This window comes from Myxine glutinosa, chromosome 1 (genome assembly GCF_964187855.1).
Source record: "Myxine glutinosa chromosome 1, kmMyxGlut1.1, whole genome shotgun sequence".
Classification (NCBI taxonomy): Eukaryota; Metazoa; Chordata; class Myxini; order Myxiniformes; family Myxinidae; genus Myxine; species Myxine glutinosa.
The window spans coordinates 133,026,461-133,045,745 of record NC_136261.1 but is presented as its reverse complement, the minus strand read 5'-3'; the positions used below and the strand labels follow the sequence as shown (position 1 = coordinate 133,045,745).

Below are 19,285 nucleotides of genomic sequence, written 5' to 3'. Positions count from 1 at the left end.
GAAAGTAGTAAGAGTGACACGGAGCGTGAGTTGGTTGTGGCAGGTGAGAGAGGATGTACACCTGGAATGGAAGGATGCACACCTGGAATGGTAGAGCGCGTATGGGAATGCACGCTGGAGTTGGTAGTGAGGCACGTGGTTGGGTGTGCAAGTGAGAGCACACCTGTGGTTGTCACAGAGGAGGTGACCGAGGAGGGGGCGCGAAGAGGTGTGTTGGTGAGGTGTGCGAACGACGAGTGTGTGCAAAGGTGTGCGGTGGTCAGGTGTGTGACCAAGTCTGTAAGCGGAATGAGTGTACCTGGGTGTGTCAGGGAAGGTGCATTGACAAAGAGCATGGAGACGGCTGGATGTATGAGCATGCAAGTGGAGCATCGACGGTAACCGGGTTAGCGGTTAGAGCGACGTATAGCCGAATCGGGCCCTCGGTGCGCGCCGGGCAGCTTTGCGTGCCGCGGGGATCCGCGGCGGTTTCGAAAGAACCGCCGTGCGGGATCCACGCCGGGCCGCGCTTTGAACGGCCGCGTCCGTGCTCCACTAGGCGGAGCGGGCAGCCCGGTAGGAAGGGTCGTCATGGCGACCCCTTTTTGTTGAGGCGTTCCGGCAGGGCGAGATCGGGCCATTGGACGGCTCTGTGCCGGGATGGTGCGTGGGATCTTGGCCCGGGTAAACCTCCTTCCCTGCACCGAGTGCCGGACGGATCCAGCCGCCGGCACCAAGCAACCCGCATTCATTGCTCGGCTTTACGAAGCCGAGCTTTGGAAATGAATTGGCGCACCGAGAGGCTCAAGTGAGTGGACGTGTGATGAGGATAGTGTTTTGGACCCGAAATTAAAAAAAAGCAAAATTTGATGATTGGCAAAGAATTGGCAGAGTGATGATTGGTAGTGATTGGCAAATTTTTAATTAGCTGGAATTTGGTGTGCAAAATTGGTAGTGAGAGATACCCGATGTGGTGGGATGGCAACTCTGCCATCTCTCACAGCGGGGGCAAAGGAGCACTAGTCTTATGGGGTTTATGGCAGTGAAAACTAGCCCGGGAGGGTTAGGATATCGTGTGTAGGGACCTAGAGATGACCTTAGGTAACAGTAAGATTAGGTAGTGACAATAATACCTGTAGTGGGGACGCAGGTAGATTAGTTTGGATGATAATGACGTGGTATGTGCTTAGTTTAAAGGGAAGACGGGGAGCACTAAGTTAGCAGGGCAACAGGTAGTTCAGATGATGCCGTGTGTGTGGTTAAAAGGTGTGATTGCACAGGTGTGCAACTGAACAGGTGTATGGAGCAGTGTATGAGGGAGTGATGGTGATGTGTGTTGTGTTGACCCAAATGGTCCAGGGAGGAAGGAGGGTGCAGGTGGCACCAGGTGTGATTGCACAGGTGTGCAACAACAGGTGAATGGAGAACAGGTGCATGGAATAAATGGTCTGGAGTATATGGAGTATTGGAATGGATGGTCGTGGAGATGAGTATGGTGGAAACTGTGGAGTGGAGTGGATGGTGCGAAGGTGTGGATGGGGGAAAGGAGGATGGACCCCATCACGAATACCCGGGAAGGGTAGTGTAAGAGTTAGGTAGAGGGTACAGGTAAATTGTGGTTGGATATTGGCATCTGTGGTGCGTGGTGGAAGAATTGTATTTGGATGGGTGCATTAGTGACGTGAAAATGGCTGGGCGTGTGGCCTGTTAGTGTGTGTAGTTGTATGGACACTCCACCACTGTGAGGATGTCGGCCAGGTGAGGCCGCAGGTGGGCTCTGGGAGCCGGTAGTTGTTGTGGATGGGCCCGAGGATCCGGAGGACGGACCCGGGTAGCCCAGTGCCAGAGGGCACCGAGGGGTGACAGAGCCAGGAGGGGCCTTCCCCAGTTAGATAGGTTAGGGTGAGGAGCTAGGTAAGCTCGGGTGGCAACTACAGTGGTGGAGGTGTGCAGGTGGGTAGACCTGCTGGGAGAGCTACACGACTCAGCCCGGAAATTGTGCAAGGGCACCGGGAGATGAATCGGGGGAGTGAGACCCCAAATTGAGAAGCACCACAGTTTGGTCAATGGGAATTGGTTTTTAGGACCCATAGTGTAAGTTGGCCAATGGATTGGCAGGGAAAGACCCCGGGTAGTGTAAAGTGTGTTCATGTCATTTAGAGGATAGTTAGGATTAAGAATCTCCTCGCACCATCTGCATCCACTCACCTGGGATGATGCTACTCCACACCATGCCATGGATGTTTTGTTATTTTATTATTTTGTGCAAATATTTGGAATGTGAGACGCATCATGACGTGGGTGTGACATTGTGCTGATGTTCCATCTCTTCCTCCTTATGAGGATTGATGATGAATTGGGTGATGGCAAATTTTGGTTCGAGGGATTGTGGTGACGAATTTGGTATAGGAGAGATATGGGGAGACGTGACAGTAGTGACGAATTTGTAAATGTGTAGATTGTTGTAAATATGGGGTAAGGGCAAGGGTAGAGTAGGTGACAGGGGGGGTGACGTACGGTAGGGACGAGCTTTTCTCCGCTCCGTCTCCATACGCACCTCGCCTTGCATTACCTTTATTGATGTGTACCCTTGTGACCTTACCCCTCACTCATCTGTCTTTTTCCTCCCCCTTTGTCTCCCACATGAGGACTGTGCGCCACTGGGCGCCGAGGGGAGCGTGCGTGAGTCCGCCATTGTGCGCCCGAAACTCTCGCCACCACAGCTGTCTGCATCGATGCACCACCTTATGGACCATATGTCTGTGGCTGAGCACCACTTATGGACCCCGTGGGTTGGGGCATGGCCCCTCTGCTGGAACCGGCCATGAAGGCCCGAGATCTTGCTGGCGGACCTTGGCCACAGGGCACCGATGCCCCACAGGTGAACCATACATAGTCGGCCCCCTGTGGGCCATAAATAAAAGAAATGGACACGTTTTGTGCAAGTTTTATGTCCAAATAGGCCGCCAGCAAAGAAGATGACAACCACAGGAAAATAACAATAGCCAGCAGAGGGAGCCGAAGAGGATGACCAGCACCAGGGTTTGTTTGGTTATTTTAATTATTGAACAGTGATGACTGTGCACCGATTGGTGCTTGAGGGTGTATTGGTGCGTTGTGGGTGCTTTCATGGTGCATCGATGCAGGGCAGACTGTCTCCCCCCCCAAAAGAACGATCACAGGTCCTGGGTTGCGTTTTGTAAATAAAGTAGAGTCATTGTAAATAATGCGCCCCCATCGTAAATGTATAGTTTGAAGACAATTCCGCAATTCGGTTAGCTGTGGGCGTGAGTCTATTAGGTAGGTTGCAATGGAGCAGCGGGACATATTTATTTATGTTTTAAAACTGTCACACTCAGGGTCAGGTTAAATGTAGAGGGAACTACACCAACGTGCCACACTAAAAGTAAAGGTAAGAGGCCCGGGACGTGCCTAGGAGGAGGAGGGTGCAGTGTTGTGGATATGAGGATTGTGTTTTTTTTTGATTGTTTTATTCTGGACACTCCTGCCTCCAGTTGTGTATAAAGGTCAAAGGTCGTTCCATAGTTATTTCATAAGCACTCACGTTAGCCAATCATAGATTTCCCCCTTGTTGACAGTTATTTCCTTATTCTGTGTAGTAGGCTAAGGATTTGTTTTCCATTAATCGACACTCCATTGCACCGAATTCAAATAGATAGATCCCCTTTCATTTTCAATTAATAAAGCCGCAATTGCCAACTGTTCGCTCCAAGACTCCATTAGCCACGAGGTAGGCTCGGAGAAGAAGGGGGAGGAGCTGCCGAATCCTGGGCGTGCCCGCCCATCGTCATCAAGGGTGGAGCCAGAGGGCCCGTGCCGACCAATCAGGGCCGAGGCGAGCTCACCGATGGGCGTGTCCTGGAGGCCGGCGGCTTGATTTGCCCGCGGCGTTATGAGAAGCGCGCACGGAAGCAGTGATAAGAAGCGCGGGGGAAGCCTTTGACACAAGTGCGCAAGAGTGATGAGAAGGAGCCTCTGAGAAGTGCGGAGGAGTGATGAAAAGGAGTCCTGAGAAAGCACACGACGTCCCCACGACAGCAGTTTGAACCACCGGAGCTTGAACCACAGGAGTTTGAACCACAGCAGCTTGAACCACCGGAGCTTTGAACCATCGCAGCTTGAGCGTGGACGTCAGGTTGCTGTTGAGAAAGGGCGGCGGCTGCTCCCTCCCGGCCGGCCGTCCTCTGGTCCGAGCTGAACCTTCCTCCCGGTCCAGCCAATCGTTCCTGCCTCCATTCCCCATTCGTGTGAGTCCGTCTTTGTTTGTTCTGTCCTGGGTTATGTAAGACTGCATAGGTAAGCTAAGTTTCACTGTGTCCTTCTGGTCCGTCCCTCTGTCTGTCTTTATTTTATTATCCTTCCTTCTTCCTTGGTTTCTTTCAATCCTGTAAATAGTAATAAATAATAATCGTATTTCAAACCTTTTTGTCTCCTTCTTCTTCTTCACATCCGTGTCGCCTTTGTCTTTTCCTCATTGAATATCTGTGGCACGATTTGGCCCACGTTTAAGGAATCGGGTCTTAGTCATTGTAAAAACAGTTCGGGCCGCGGCGCCATCCGCTCGGCAAATTAACATCTTATCCGCGGTCCGTAACAATATATATATATATATATATATATATATATATATATATATATATATATATATATATATATATATATATATATATATATATATACATATATATATATATATATATATATATATATATATATATATATATATATATATATATTTATTGAAAGAATGAAATATAGCCCTGAGGCAAGGCCAAGGAAATGCAAAGCTTGGGCCCCACTGCAACGCTTACCTGCAGAGAATGCACAGACGTTATCATCAAACTGGAAGCGAACTACGTTGCCCTGCCGGTCAATGATGTATGTCTGCCCATCCCAAGCACACGCCACAACCTCTTCAGAACCATCACACTGTTTATGAGAGGAGGTAGAGAACATTTGCTCAGCAAAAGAGAACTCCAAGGTAAGGACACCAAACGAGTACACCAAAGTTTTCTGATCACACTGAAGCCAACAGCATTGAGGATTTGATTTCTAACCATCTGGGTATAAAACGTGTTACAAGAAAAATTAATATGTCACTATTTGGATTGTTGTATAAAACGCCCAAAACAGCTGCCTTGAGCTCAGCAAGGCACAACAATGGTCAACTCATGCTCAAGAAAATGAAGGTCTAAAAATCAACAGTGCACTATTGAGTTTTTCGAAACATTTCGACAACTTTCTGCAATGTTAAATATTCCAGAAGTTAACAAATGACATGAGTTAATGTTAAATTGATACATGTGGGAAAATTACATGTCCATACCAGGAATCGAACAAAGGTCCTCTGGTGTACCGTACCAGTGCTCTGCCATCTGAGATATCTGGACAATGTTTCCGGGGCACTCGCTGCTGTGTCTGGGCATGCAATTTTCCCACATATATCAATTAAAATATTTAATCCTGTTCATTTATTTAATTGCGTTTCTACGCCCCCAGTGGTGTTTATAATAGCGGACATGGATTTGCAACCACATTGGAGGAAGACCCTCTCTTGAGCAGTCCGTTGGTGCTCCTATGGTTGGCAACGATTGCCCCCGGAAGCATTGATGGAAAGAGAGTGGCAATCATATGTGTGGGAAAATTGTATGCTCAGTCAGGGTCGCCAAGTTAACTCAGATGGCAAAGCACTGGTATGGTTTAACAGAGGACCTGGGTTCGATTACTGGTCTGGGCTTGTAATTTTCCCACTTATATAAATTTATTTTAAATCCTGTTCATTAATCTAATTGCGTTGATGTTGTTGTTGCGTCTGTCAGCATTCATGAAAATGCCTGCATCACAATCATGGCCACAGATATTTTTCTTGACTATGTATATAAAAAAATAGAAAAAAACAAACAAACGAAAAAGGCTAACCAATTTCTTTAAAAAGCAACAAAACTACTGAGGTATGGATCACACAAAATCAATTTCAGCGATACAATCACGACAAAGTCCGAGTGTCGCTATATACCCACTCCCAAGGTGTAATTCGACAAAATAGATAATCACCTCACTGTGGGAAATGCAACCTTCCATTATTCATCTATTTATGGTGCAGAAACTAAATCAAAAGAGTGTGATTGATATCAGGGTAAACAAAGCATAAAATGCAAGATGGAAATGTCACTTACAGTAATGTCGACTTTCCCCATTGCAAACATTTGATTATCTACATGCAATGACCAAAGCTGCTTTTCTTGCTCCATCAGCTTCAGACTCCCTGTTCAGTGCAGAAGGACAAAGTGCAAACTCGTATGATACCCGCATCCAAATAGGTACGTTTGAAAGTGTAAAAAAGTATAATATAATAACACACACATATATATATATATATATATATATATATATATATATATATATATATATATATATATATATATATATATATATATATATACATATATATATACTAGGGTGGTCCTCAAATGTACACCAAAAAATAAAATTTGACTTTTTTCAGGTGCTTGTTGCTAAAATTGTTCCTTATTGTGAAAACATGAAATGTGCCAAAGATGGTTTCTATACGACTTTATTTACTACTGTCACACATGGGTTGAAAATTACAATGTTTCAGTATCGACACACAAAATTGTTTTTAATAAACTAACACTCAGATGTAATCCCAAATCAGTAAGAATGTATGACAATCATCATAAACACACAGGGTACGAGTCCTCCAGACAATTGATTCCTCAATTAATAAGTTATGTGGTAAATTATTTCCTCCTTATCTTCTTTGCGTCGGGGAACTGATGGCGATGCCACTCAACAACTTGCAACAGGTACTGGCGCTGCTGTTCATCCTTTGTCAAGACTTGATTGTAGTCCTGTATTAATGCTACACCACGTCTGCAAAGTCGTTGACAGTGGCAATACCGCGCAAGACTTGCTGTGATGACTGAAATGATGGGTCACCGGCTCACTCACCAGGGTCCTTTTCTAGGAAGTCAGTATTGATTTTGAATGCAGTAAAAATTCGCAGTGAGGCAGAAGTAACAAAATCTGCAACAGTCTTGGCAGCGATGGCTTCTTTTGCTGTAAGATCCACATGTACCTGTGGTTGAGGATTCTCTTGGCATTCTTCTTTAAGAGCAGCTACTATCATTCGCTTGACATCAAGCTCAACACTATCGTTAAACAGAGCAAGTCCTGCCAGTTCTTCGCTGAGGTACCACAAGTGATTGGAAAGCTTCTTGTTGGTGGCTTCGGCAATCACTGAATCAGGATAGAAAATGAGTGCTTTTAAGAGAGCTAGGTCTCCAGTGGGAGCAACAATGGCAGATGGAGCGCTGAACCAGGCTTTGGTATACACTGCTCCAACAAATGCTGTAAAACGCTTTATGCCAGTGAGTTCCTTTGGGGTCAGTCGAAACTGATCACGGAACAAGTAGATCTTGATTCCATAAATCACACGGGCCATCCATCTTGCCCGATGCATGGCTCCTGGCTGCATGAACCTGAATCCTCTCGGAGGACGCTCACCAAACAGAATAATAGTCAACTCAAGAAGTTCACGGTAATCATCTCGTAGTTGGTCCGATTCCAGTTTCTGGATGCAGAATGAAACGACATCTTCTTTGCAACTTAAAAATACACCTGAAACTACAGAGTCCAGGTCATCAGGCATCATTGGCTTAAACTTGCTTTGGTCAATGGAATTCCAGTTTGACTGGAAACGCTTGAAGACGGCTATCTCAGGTCCTTTTGATGGACCAAGAAATGGTTTGAATGCTGCCATTGCTGCCTCTACCACTAGTTCCAGATGTGATGCCGGCATGCAAAATGTAATAGTGGTCGTCCAAGCTTTTGCTGCAAAATAGTGCACGCACCAAGTGTTGCTGGCTGTCGTGTCAAAGCTCATACCTGCCACCATGTCTTGCAAATGCCATTCTTCGAGGCATTGCATAACAGCAGCAGCTGTTGCTAGTCCAGTTCCTGCTGGCAGCTTTGGCACACCCAGAAGCTTTCCAGTTCCTTGTGGGTCACTGACAATGACAGGAAGGCGATCAACTTTTTTAGTCCCATCGTCTGGAAGGAGCTTGCCATCCCAATGAACCACCAGACTTGTGTTTGGAGCATAGGATGCCTGGATGTCACCTGCAATTGTCTTCCGTTGGATCCGCCTGGATTTTCTGATCGATGTGCGGTTGATGGCCAACTCTGAAGGGTCATGTCCCAGAGCAGAGGCTGCTGCTGACAAGATGTGAACAGCTGATCGATCGCTAACCTTGGTGCGGTCGAGAGCTGCTGTTAGGTCCGGTGTAACAATGCTACTTGCACGCTTTCGGCTCTGCCTCTTTGAAGCAGATAGAACAGCAGAGTCGTCATGATCACTGGCTTCAGCACTGCTGTCTGTTGATGATGCTAGCTCAAGAGTCTCCTCTCAGGCTGCTTGCTTCTCTTTTTCATGCTGCTCTCTTTCAGTCAAAACCTTGTCGCGATGATGTGTCCGCTCCTCTTTTCCTGCTAGCACCTTGTCAACACCAACCATAAAGCCCCGTCGACCTGGCTCCCGTTGTGCCTTAAGGAATTCACGGTCCTCTGGTATTTTGATCAGATCAAGGACATCAACATGAGCAATGTCAAATAAGTCACGTAGACCGGTTTGAAACTGCTCTTCTTTCTTTATCTGAGGGACAGATCGCCGGCTCTTTCCTTTCAGGATGGATCTGTATTGTTCTACTTTTCTCTCTAGTTTTGCAATGATATTCCGCTCATCTGCAGTGGGGATCCGTGCTTTCTCCCAGATGCATAATGTCTCACAAACAACAGTTGTTGCGGCACTGCTTATGTCCAATTTCTCAGCATGATGTAGCTTAAAGTATCGCTGCAGAATCTCTTGCCAAGATGGGAGCCGAGTTTCTGGTAGTTTTTCAATATGGCAGCCTATCAGCCACACATGGTTCTTTTTTCTGGTTGCTCTTCTTGAAGTACTTGCACTCACCATCATAACTGAAACAAACCGAAATAATTTCTGTATAGTGCTGATTAGCAGATTAGCAGGGGCCATGTGACAGTGGTAAAAGTTTTCAAAAGGAAATGAAATTTTACCCAATTTGTTCTCTCTACAGGTGTAATAAATAAATGGAAAAGCACTTTAGAAAAGTTAATGTTTACATTTGAGGACCACCCTAATATATACACATATATACATATATATATACACATATATACATATATATATATATATATATATATATATATATATATATATATATATATATATATATATATATATATTGTTATGGTTTTTCGAACCTTCACTAGTAAATTTTAGTAAATGTTTCCTTTATAAATGTCCCCCTGTAAATATTCCCATCAATTGGCTTGTTAAAGATCGCACCCTAGTTAGTCCATGAACAACATGTAGCGAACCATAGGACCCCTCTGTAGTTATCTCATTATTATGTGTTTCAGTTAAGGACCTGTTCCCAATAGTTGAATCTGCGTTGCATTAATCAAATAAGATAGGTCCCTTTAAATTTCCCCAAATCGCCTCACCCACGCTTCAAAGTGACGATCGGGCAGCGTTCGCCGCCCCTTGATTTGGCTCGTTTGATTGCCCCAGGCCGCCATTAGCCAAGCAGTCCAGCCGAGGAAGAAGGGGGCAGAGCCGCCAGATTACGGGCATGGCGTGCCGACGCACCACCGGAGGTGGAGTCAGCAAGCCCTTACCGGCCAACCAGCACCGCGGTGAGCCAACCGGAAGGCGTGTTATCAGAGCCGGCGGCTTGATTTCCAACACAGCAATATAAGCACCAGCACGAAACCTTTTGAACAGAGTTGAGTATTCAACGGGTATTCAATCAGGGAAAAGACTAAAGCGATCGGGGGAGAATGAAACCAAAAGGGTAAGAAATACCAGATATTTATTAATTAATTATGTACACCAAAACCAAGGAAGAAACGAAAGGGAATGTACAGTGAAGAGGAAGAAGCAGATACACAGGGCAACCTTAAAACAGTCTTATATTATACCCCAGGACAAAACAAACAGACTCACACGACAGGGTATGGCAGGAAAGAATGGCTGGAAGGAGGAGAAGGGTCCAGGCAGATGGTAGGCGTCGAGGTCCGGCTCCAGGAGTGGACTCGCGTCGTGGCGGGAAACCCTGGCAGGCAGTGAGCGCGTATCGTGGACCGCGAGCGGACGTTGCATATATCGGGGAAACTGGGATACGGCGTACGTAATATGTGGCTCGTGCCAACGCTCTCTCTCTCTCTTGAACAAGGTTCGTATCATCAACAGTCCCCTGCGCAGTCCGTTACCATCAGCAGTTCGTGGCGCACTCCCAGCTCCTTCTCACCTCATCTGCTCTCCTCACTTGTCTCATCTGTTGAAGCAGTCCCTCGCAGCCGCTTTTATTGTTCGTGTAGAAATCAAGCCGCCGGCTCCGATGACACGCCTACCGGTCGGCTCACCTCGGCGCTGCCTGGCCGGCAAGCGCTCGCTGGCTCCACCTCTGATGGTGAGTCGACATGCCACACCTTGTTCTTGTGGTTCCGCCCCCTTTTTCCTCGGCTTGAGACCGCGTGCGTAATGGCGGCTTGGTGCCAGCAAACAGCCCAAGGCAAACGGCAGCGAACGCTATCCTACTGTTACTGCACTTTGACGAGCGGAGATGATTGGGAAAATTGAAAGGGGCTTATCTTATTTGATTAATGCAACACAGATTCAACTATTGGGAACAGATCCTTAACTGAAACACATAATAATGAAATAACTACAGAGAGGTCCTATGGTTCTCTACGTGTTGTACATAGACTAACTAGGGTGCGATCTTTAATAAAGCCAATTGATGGGGATATTTACAGGGGATCATTTATAAGGGAAACAATTACTAAAATTAACTAGTGAAGGTTCTAAAAACCGTAACACAGCACCCGTCTTTCCTCTAGGGCCGGCTCGGCCCGAAATAACTTTACTTAATGTGACACTCAGGTGTAGTAGCCCTCCACTATTAACCTTACCCTTGAGTGCGACAGTTTTAAAACAACTAAGTATATCCCGCCTGCTACGTTGCATCCTACCTAACAGACTCACGCCCACAGAATAACCGAATTGTGGAATGGTCTTCAAACTATACATACACGGTGGGGAGCATTATTTACAAAACACTAATTGGTATTTACAATGCGAACCCAGGACCTGTCATTTTGGGAGACAAAAAGATGAACTTTTGAGAAGAGGAAGAAGCATGCACTGCACTGCACCGATACACCATACTCAAATGCCCGGGGATGCACAATAGATATTGCAGTGCACCCCCGAGCACAAGAGCATTACAAATCACCAAAGCACCAATCAGCACCAATAAGCACCAAAGCACCATAAAACACACAAAGCACCATCCAGTGCTCATTTCACACATTTCAATAAAAAAAAAAAAACTGATGACCTTTCTTGTCAGCTCCTGCTCTGCTGGCAGATGTTTCCTGATGTTGACCTGTTCTTGTGGCTTTCTGCCTATTTGAAAATAACAAAAAGGGCACACAACGCATCCGCTTTTTTAAAATTTATGGCCAACAGGGGCCAACTAAGGGTGGTCCACCTGTATGGTAAAGGGGGCCACCTCACCGTGGTCCACCAGCAAACTTTTATCTGGCCATCATGGCCGGTCCCAGCAGAGGGGCCAGGCCCCAACACGTGGGGTCCATCAGTGTGGTGCTTGGCCACAAAAACGTGTGGTCCATAAAGTGGTGCTTGGCCGCAAGTCGTGCGGTCCATAAGGTGGTGTACCGGTCCAGGCAGGCTGTGCAGCGGCGGCTCGGGCACACACGTGCGGCTACCTGCGCACTCCCCCCCAGACCCAAAAGAAACAAGCCGTGAGTGGGGAAGGAAAGGACACAGCAAGCATCGGGGCAAGGTCGCAAGGGTACACATCAAAACAAGGCAACGCAAGGTGAGGTGCGGTGCGAATGGGAGCGAGCGGAGAAAGCTCGTCCCTACCGTACGTCACCCCCCCCCCCTTCACCCACCCTACCCTTGCCCTTACCCCGTATTTACAAAATTCTACACATTTACAAATTCCGTCTCCATTGTCCTGTCTTCCCCATATCTCCCCTACTGCCAAATTCGTCCACAATCCCTCCAACCAAATTTGCCATCAAGCCCAATTTCTCATCAATTCCTCCTAAGGAGGTAGAGATGGAACAACAAGCACAATGTCAACCCCACGTCATGATGCGTCTCACCATTCCAAACATTTGCACAAAAAAACAAAAAAAAAACATGGTGTGGAGTCACATCATCACCTCAGGTGAGTGGCTGCATATGGTGCGAAGGGATTTCAATCCTAACTATACTCTAAATGACTTTAACGCACTTACTCTACCCGGGGTCTTTCCCTGCAAAACCATTGGCCATCTTACACTATGTGGTTCTAAGAACCGAACTCCCATTGACCAAACTGTGGTGCTCACCAATTTGGGGTCTCACTCCCCCGATTCTTCACCCTGTGCCTTCGCACAATTTCCGGGCTGGGTCGTGTGGCGCTCCCAGCAGGTCCGCTCACCTGCACACCTCCGCCACTGCAGTTACCTCCCGAGCTTACCTGCTCCTTACCCTAACCTACCTGGGGAAGGCCCTCTGGCGCTCTCACCCCACGACCGCCCTCTCTGGCGTTGGGCTACCCGGGTCCGTCCTCCGGATCCTCGGGCCCCACTGAACAACTCTACTGGCTCCCAGAGCCTACCTGCGGCCTCACCTGGCCGACAGACTAACAGTGGCGGAATGCCCATTTAACCATACACACACTAACAGGCCACACGCCCAGCCATTTCACTCCACTAATGCACCCATCCAAACACCATTCTACCACACGCACCACAGATGCCAATATCCAACCACAATTTACCTATACCCTCTACCTACTCTTAAACTACCCTCCCCGGGTATTCGTGAAAGGGGTCCATCTTCCCCATCCACTCCTTTCGCACCAACCACTCCACTCCACGTATTCCACACTACTCACTCCACACCATCCATTCCATACTCCATTTATTCCATACCAGCTATTTCACACAACCATTCTCCATACACCTGTGCTTCACCTGCACACCTGTGCCCACACACCTGGTGTCACCTGTACACCTGGTGGCACTTGCACCCGTCTCTCCTCCAGGACCATTCATTTAATACAACTCACAATCACACCTTTCACCATAATCTGCTCAACGCACAATCATGCCAATCATCATGCTCACCACAAAGAACTTCCTGCACACACACTGCATCATCTAAGCTGACTACTCCCTTCTGAAACTCACGCTCCCCAGTCTTCCCTTATACTAAGCGCTCCCACGTCATTATAATCCACTAATCTGCTACGTCCCCTCTACAGGTACATGTCGCTACTTAACTCTACAGTTACCTATGGTCATCTTTCTAAATTCTATCATTTTATCCTAACCCTCCTGGGCTAGTTTGCACAGCCAAAACCCCATAAACTAGTGCTCATGTGCCCTGTAGATGGGATGGGAGGGATGGCAGAGTTGCCATCCCTCCACATCTCCCATTGTCACTTTTGCCCATCCAATTTTTGCCAATCAAATTTGCCAATCATTACTGCCAATCATTTTTGCCCATCAAATTTGCCAATCATATTCACTATCCCCAATTTAGAATCACTAGTAATTCCAAGCCAATTCCCTATCAATTTCAAACAATAACACGATCAATTTCACTGCCACCATCAATTGTCCATTGGGCTACGAGCCTCTCGGTACGTCAATGCATTTTCAAAGCTCGGCTTCGCAAAGCCGCGCAATGCATACGGGTGGTTTGGTCACCTGCAGGTTGGATCCGTCCGGCATTCGGTTCAGGGGAGGAGGTTTGGTTGGGCCAAGGTCCAAAGCACCATCCCTACGCAGGGCTTTTCGCTCCCATGCGCGGTGGCCTTGCCTTGCCCGGGTGGAATGCCACCACCACAAGGGGGCGCCGTTCCGACCCCTCCTACCTCCACTCGAAACGGGCCGGTCGCCTTGCCCGGCAAAGCGCGGACTCGACCATGCGGGACGAGGCCCGGCCCGAATCGTGAACGACGCTCCGAACAGGAGCGACGCGACACGGATCCCCGCCAGCTCCCGCAGTACACAAAGCCCGGCACGGACCGAGGGCTCGCGTCGGCTAAACATCGGTCTGAACGCTGTCCCATTTAACGTCGATGCTCCCCGTACATGCTCACACCACTCGTTCCTTTTCCTCCTCACACATCCAGGTGTCTCCATACACTTCGTTATTGTACTTGCTCGTGCGTTCTCTTTCGCTCCATACTCAGGTCTACTCATAACGCTCACCACACACTCTCGCGCACATTCTTGCGCACCCATTCTCCTCGCACACTCTATTATCACGCTCCCTCGCTCTGTCTTGCGCACTCTCCCTTGGTACGTACTCCGTACCACTCATGGGGGTGCACTCTTGCATCCACCCACTCACGCGCTCCGATGTGCCCTCCCGCACACGCGCCACAACCAACCCAGGTGTGCCTCCTCGCACCCGCTCCTCATCCATCTCACTCTCCGTATCACTCTCATCACACATACACTTTTTCCTCGGCTTGAGACCGCGTGCGTAATGGCGGCTTGGTGCCAGCAAACAGCCCAAGGCAAACGGCAGCGAACGCTATCCTACTGTTACTGCACTTTGACGAGCGGAGATGATTGGGAAAATTGAAAGGGGCCTATCTTATTTGATTAATGCAACACAGATTCAACTATTGGGAACAGATCCTTAACTGAAACACATAATAATGAAATAACTACAGAGAGGTCCTATGGTTCTCTACGTGTTGTACATGGACTAACTAGGGTGCGATCTTTAATAAAGCCAATTGATGGGGATATTTACAGGGGATCATTTATAAGGGAAACATTTACTAAAATTTACTAGTGAAGGTTCTAAAAACCGTAACAATATATATTGTTATGAATTTGGGGTCGGGGGGGGGGGGGGGAATATCTATAGATCCAGGTAGATCTGCATTGTGCTCCAATGGTGCTCCGATGATCGTGGTAGAAGAACCATCTCGATGTACAGTAAGTCAGGGACCTGTAGCCCGGATGTCGGATGAGTTGGATATTTGTCCCTGTTACGAGGGGGTGGGGCATGCTAATTAGTAGTGGGCTGTTGACGCGTTATCAACGGAGGACCCGTGGTTCGAGCCCCGCATTGAGTCAGAATTTTTTCACACTTAGCCCCTCGCAGGAATTTGATTCCTGTTTATAAAATTGTAGATGGATTAATCTTCAATGCACTTCTGCTTATACACACATACATACGCATACATATACTTACGCTCACATTCGGGGTCTGCCGAGCAGGCACGTAAGACATCGGCCATTATAAAGCTCGCAGTGTTAAGTGTGGAAAAGTTCTGAGGAGATTGCGGCTGGCTCAATAGCGCAGTGGGCTGTTGACGCGTTATCAACGGAGGTCCGTGGTTCGAGCCCCGCATTGAGACAGAATTTTTTCACACTTAGCCCCTCGCAGGAATTTGATTCCTGTTTATAAAAAAAAAAATATAATATATATATATATATATATATATATATATATATATATATATATATACGTATATATATATATATATATATATATATATACGTATATATATATATACATATATATATATATATACAGTGGTACCTCGGCTTACGAGTTTAATCCGTTCCGTGACGGAGCTCGTAAGCCAAATCGCTCGTAAGTCAAAGCAAATTTTCCCATTCAAATGCATTGAAATGCTATTAATCCGTTCCAGCCTCAAAAAAAAAACACCAATTTTTTTTGTTAGGTGCTTTTAAATAACAAAAATGTACTTTATAAATAACAAATAATGTATAAACAAGCACGACCTCGTATATACTGTACATAATACAAGAGAATGTAAAGAAATAAACTGGACCTCTATCCATGAAGATATGGAGAAGTTGTTGTTTGTGTGGTTGAAGGAGAAGCAGCTCGCAGGAGATACCGTGACCGAGAGCATCATGTGTTTGAAAAGATTGAAACTCGGATATCGAGCACGGACCACGAGGTGTTTTTTCTTTTTTCTTAATCTCGGTTTCAGTGAACTTTTGCTCTGTGCTCACGTGTACTGTACCTGTACCTGTAATGGTACGTCAGAGGATGGCACCTGTTGTCATCATATTAAGTGCAAGATGTTCTGCATCGTAAGTTGGTACACCGTGGTCTTTCGGCGGTGTTTAAGCCGGCCGTCTTGGCTTCTGTCACCATTGGCATTGAGTCTTTCGATGTAGGTAGGTCGTTGTGTGCCGGTGCCTTGGCCGAATTCCTTCATTGCTGCATTGTTAGCTCACCTGGTTTTTTATACCACATCTTTGGTTATCGGACCAGCGAATGACGTCATCTCCAAAGTATGGCTTATTCTCACTTGTCTTGGACGATCTTCTACTTCTAGCCTTCCACCGTGCATTTGGTGTCCACTGTACTTACTGTACAGTGCCTGGTAAAATTGATGTAATGGGTTTTTGACCGTCAACGCCATGAACCGTCATGAACCGTCAACGCCATGAACCGCTAACACTCAAAAGCCCATTTATCGCGCCTTATAAAGCAAAACGCAAACCGAAAGCCATGCCTCTCAAGCGAGGCGTGCTTCCGTGGTCACGTGATCCACAGGTGTAGCTCATTATACCCGCACGCGCGACACGCTTTGGTGGTCACGTGACCAGCCACTCTGGAGGCGGGGATCCCCGCCGATGACGTCACCGGCTGGAGCAAGGAGATTCCTCGCTAATGTATTTCGACGATTGCGTGTTTTATATCCAAGCAGAGATGCTTTCACGGCAAGATAACCACGTGACCAGAACCGGAAGCCACAACCGGAAAATTCAAAAAAATAAATTTTTTGAGCTCGTACATCGGATCTCGGCTCGTATCCCAAAGCAACAAACCGCCCGAGCGACGGCTCATATCCCGAAAAACTCGTACGTTGGGGCACTCGTAAGCCGAGGTACCACTGTATATATATATATATATATATATATATATATATTGTTACGGACCGTGGATAAGGTGTTGATTTGCCGAGCGGATGGCGGCCGTGGCCCAAACTATTAACAATTACTAAGACCCGATTCCTTAAACGTGGGCCGAATCGTGCCACAGGTTTTCAATGGGGAAAAGACAAAGGCGACACGGATGTGAAGAAGAGGAAGACAAAAGTAGGAAATACGAATATAATTTATTACTATTTACAACCAAAAGAAACCAAGGAGAAGGAAGGATAATAAAATAAAGCAGACAGAGGGACGGACCAGAAGGACACAGTGAAAATTCTAGCTTACCTATGCAGTCTTACTTAATACCCTGGACAGAACAAACAAAAGACGGACTCACACGAATGGGGAATTTGTAGGCAGGGATGATTGGAAGGAGGAATAGCTGGGCGGGAGAGGAAGGTTCAGCGGGGATCGGTCGGGCTGGAAGCGGACAGCCGCCGTCAATACTCGAGCTGGGATCGCCAAACCGCCGCGGTTCCAAACTGCACGGCGAAGCTCCTCCGGTGCACTGTGCGCTCTCCAAAGCTGCTCCTTCGGACTCTTTCTTAGCACCTCTGTGCAACTCTCTCTTGGCGCTTCTCACTTGGCACTTCGCACTTGTTCTTTCGCACTTGGCACTGCACACTTGGCACTTGTTCTACTTGGCACTTCGCACTTCTGCCGTATCTCTGACTCAACTTCCCCAAGGCTTCCGCGTGCGCTTTTTACAACGCCGCGGGCGATCCAGCCGCCGGCCTCTAGAACACGCCCATCGGTGAGATCGCCTCGGCCCTGATTGGTCGGCACAGGCTCTCTGGCTCCGTCCTTGATGACGAGGGGCGGCCAACGCCCTGGATTCGGTGGCTCCTCCCCCTTCTTCTCCAAGCCCACCTCGTGGCTAATGGAGTCGCGGTGAAAACCGCCCAATAGCTGCGGCGAATGCAGTTGGCAATCGAGGCTTTGTTATTGACAATGAAAGGGGATCTATCTATTTGAATTCGGTGCAATGGAGGGTCAATTAATGGAAGACACAGCCTTAACCTACATAGAATAAGGAAATAAACTACCAACAAGGAGGAAATCTAAGATTGGCTAACGTGATTGTTTATGACCTAATTACGGGACGCACTTTGACCTTTATACACAACTGGAGGAAGGAGGGCGATATTTTTACAACAATTTACACAACAATAAAAAAACACAATTCTCATATCCACAACAATATATATATATATATATATATATATATATATATATATATATATATATATATATATATTGTAACGGTTTTGAGAAGTGTAACGAATTTGAGAAGTGTAACGGTTTTTGAGAAGTGTAACAATTTTGGAGGAAGTGTAACGAATGTGAAAAGTATGGTTTTGTGGTGTGTAACACCCTCGTAATGTAAATAATGGTCGCAGCCGTCCTCCTAGTTAATTCCATGAAACTTACACACAGGCCACGATATATCTTTTTAAATAGTGTATTTCCTTATTCCATGTAGGCTAAATATGTGTTTCCCACTAGATTGACTCTGCATTGTATCAAACAAAATAAGCGTAGGCCCTTTCAATTTCCCCAATCATCTCCGCTCTCCAAAGTTCCTTTCAAAAGGGTGCGAGTGGTGTTCAATCCCGCAAGCCGCCATTGCCCATGTGCTCATCTCGGAGAAGAGGGGGGGTAGGAGCCGCCAACTCACAGGCGTGGCACGTCGTCATGATCGAAGGAGGAATCGGACAGCCCTAACAGCCAACCAGCACCGCGGTTAGCGACCCGGTAGGCGTGCCCTCGCAGCCGGCGGCTTGATTCCGCCCGGAGTAATAAAAGCGACTGGAAGGGACTGCTTCAGGAGATGAGCGAAGAGGTGACATACGAGAGGAGCGGTGAGCGGTGAGATGCGAGACGCTCCAAGCCAAAGAGGAGAGGTACTCGGAGAGGAAACCAGCTTTGGAGAGACGCGCTGAAAGGAGGGAGACGGCTCCACCAGAAGGAGAGGAGCAGGTGTGACCGAGCCAGCGCGTGACGCCTACAGCATCGGCAGCGGATAGGCGACGGAGGGTTTTCCCGCCAAAAACGCGAGGAATTGAGAGCTGCTGCCTCCGACCCTGCCTCCCTCTCCAGCAATCCACCTCAAGCCATACCTGCCTGCAATATCCCCCGTGTAAGTGTGAACGTCGTCTGTCCTAATCGTTGTCCTGGGGTTAAGTAAATTGAATAGTTTAAGCTAACGATGCAC

At 47.3% G+C, this 19,285-nt stretch overlaps 1 protein-coding gene across 6 annotated transcripts in view; it reads right to left on the bottom strand.

The window, feature by feature from the left end:
• The window catches only part of ITFG2 (integrin alpha FG-GAP repeat containing 2), a 143,594-nt gene that overhangs the window by 51,774 nt on the left and 72,535 nt on the right, over positions 1 to 19,285 (bottom strand). For 3 of the 6 annotated variants that reach the window (XM_078777227.1, XM_068118545.2, XM_068118553.2), the window contains exons 9-12: positions 11,624 to 11,835; positions 11,445 to 11,508; positions 6,177 to 6,265; positions 4,812 to 4,929 (exon numbers count right to left, since the gene is read on the bottom strand). In XM_078777227.1, coding sequence (XP_078633353.1) covers positions 4,812 to 4,929; positions 6,177 to 6,265; positions 11,445 to 11,508; positions 11,624 to 11,835 — 483 coding nt within the window. The remainder of the gene's footprint in view (positions 1 to 4,811; positions 4,930 to 6,176; positions 6,266 to 11,444; positions 11,509 to 11,623; positions 11,836 to 19,285) is intronic. The other 3 variants (XM_068118560.2, XM_078777236.1, XM_068118568.2) reach the window with 1 other exon arrangement.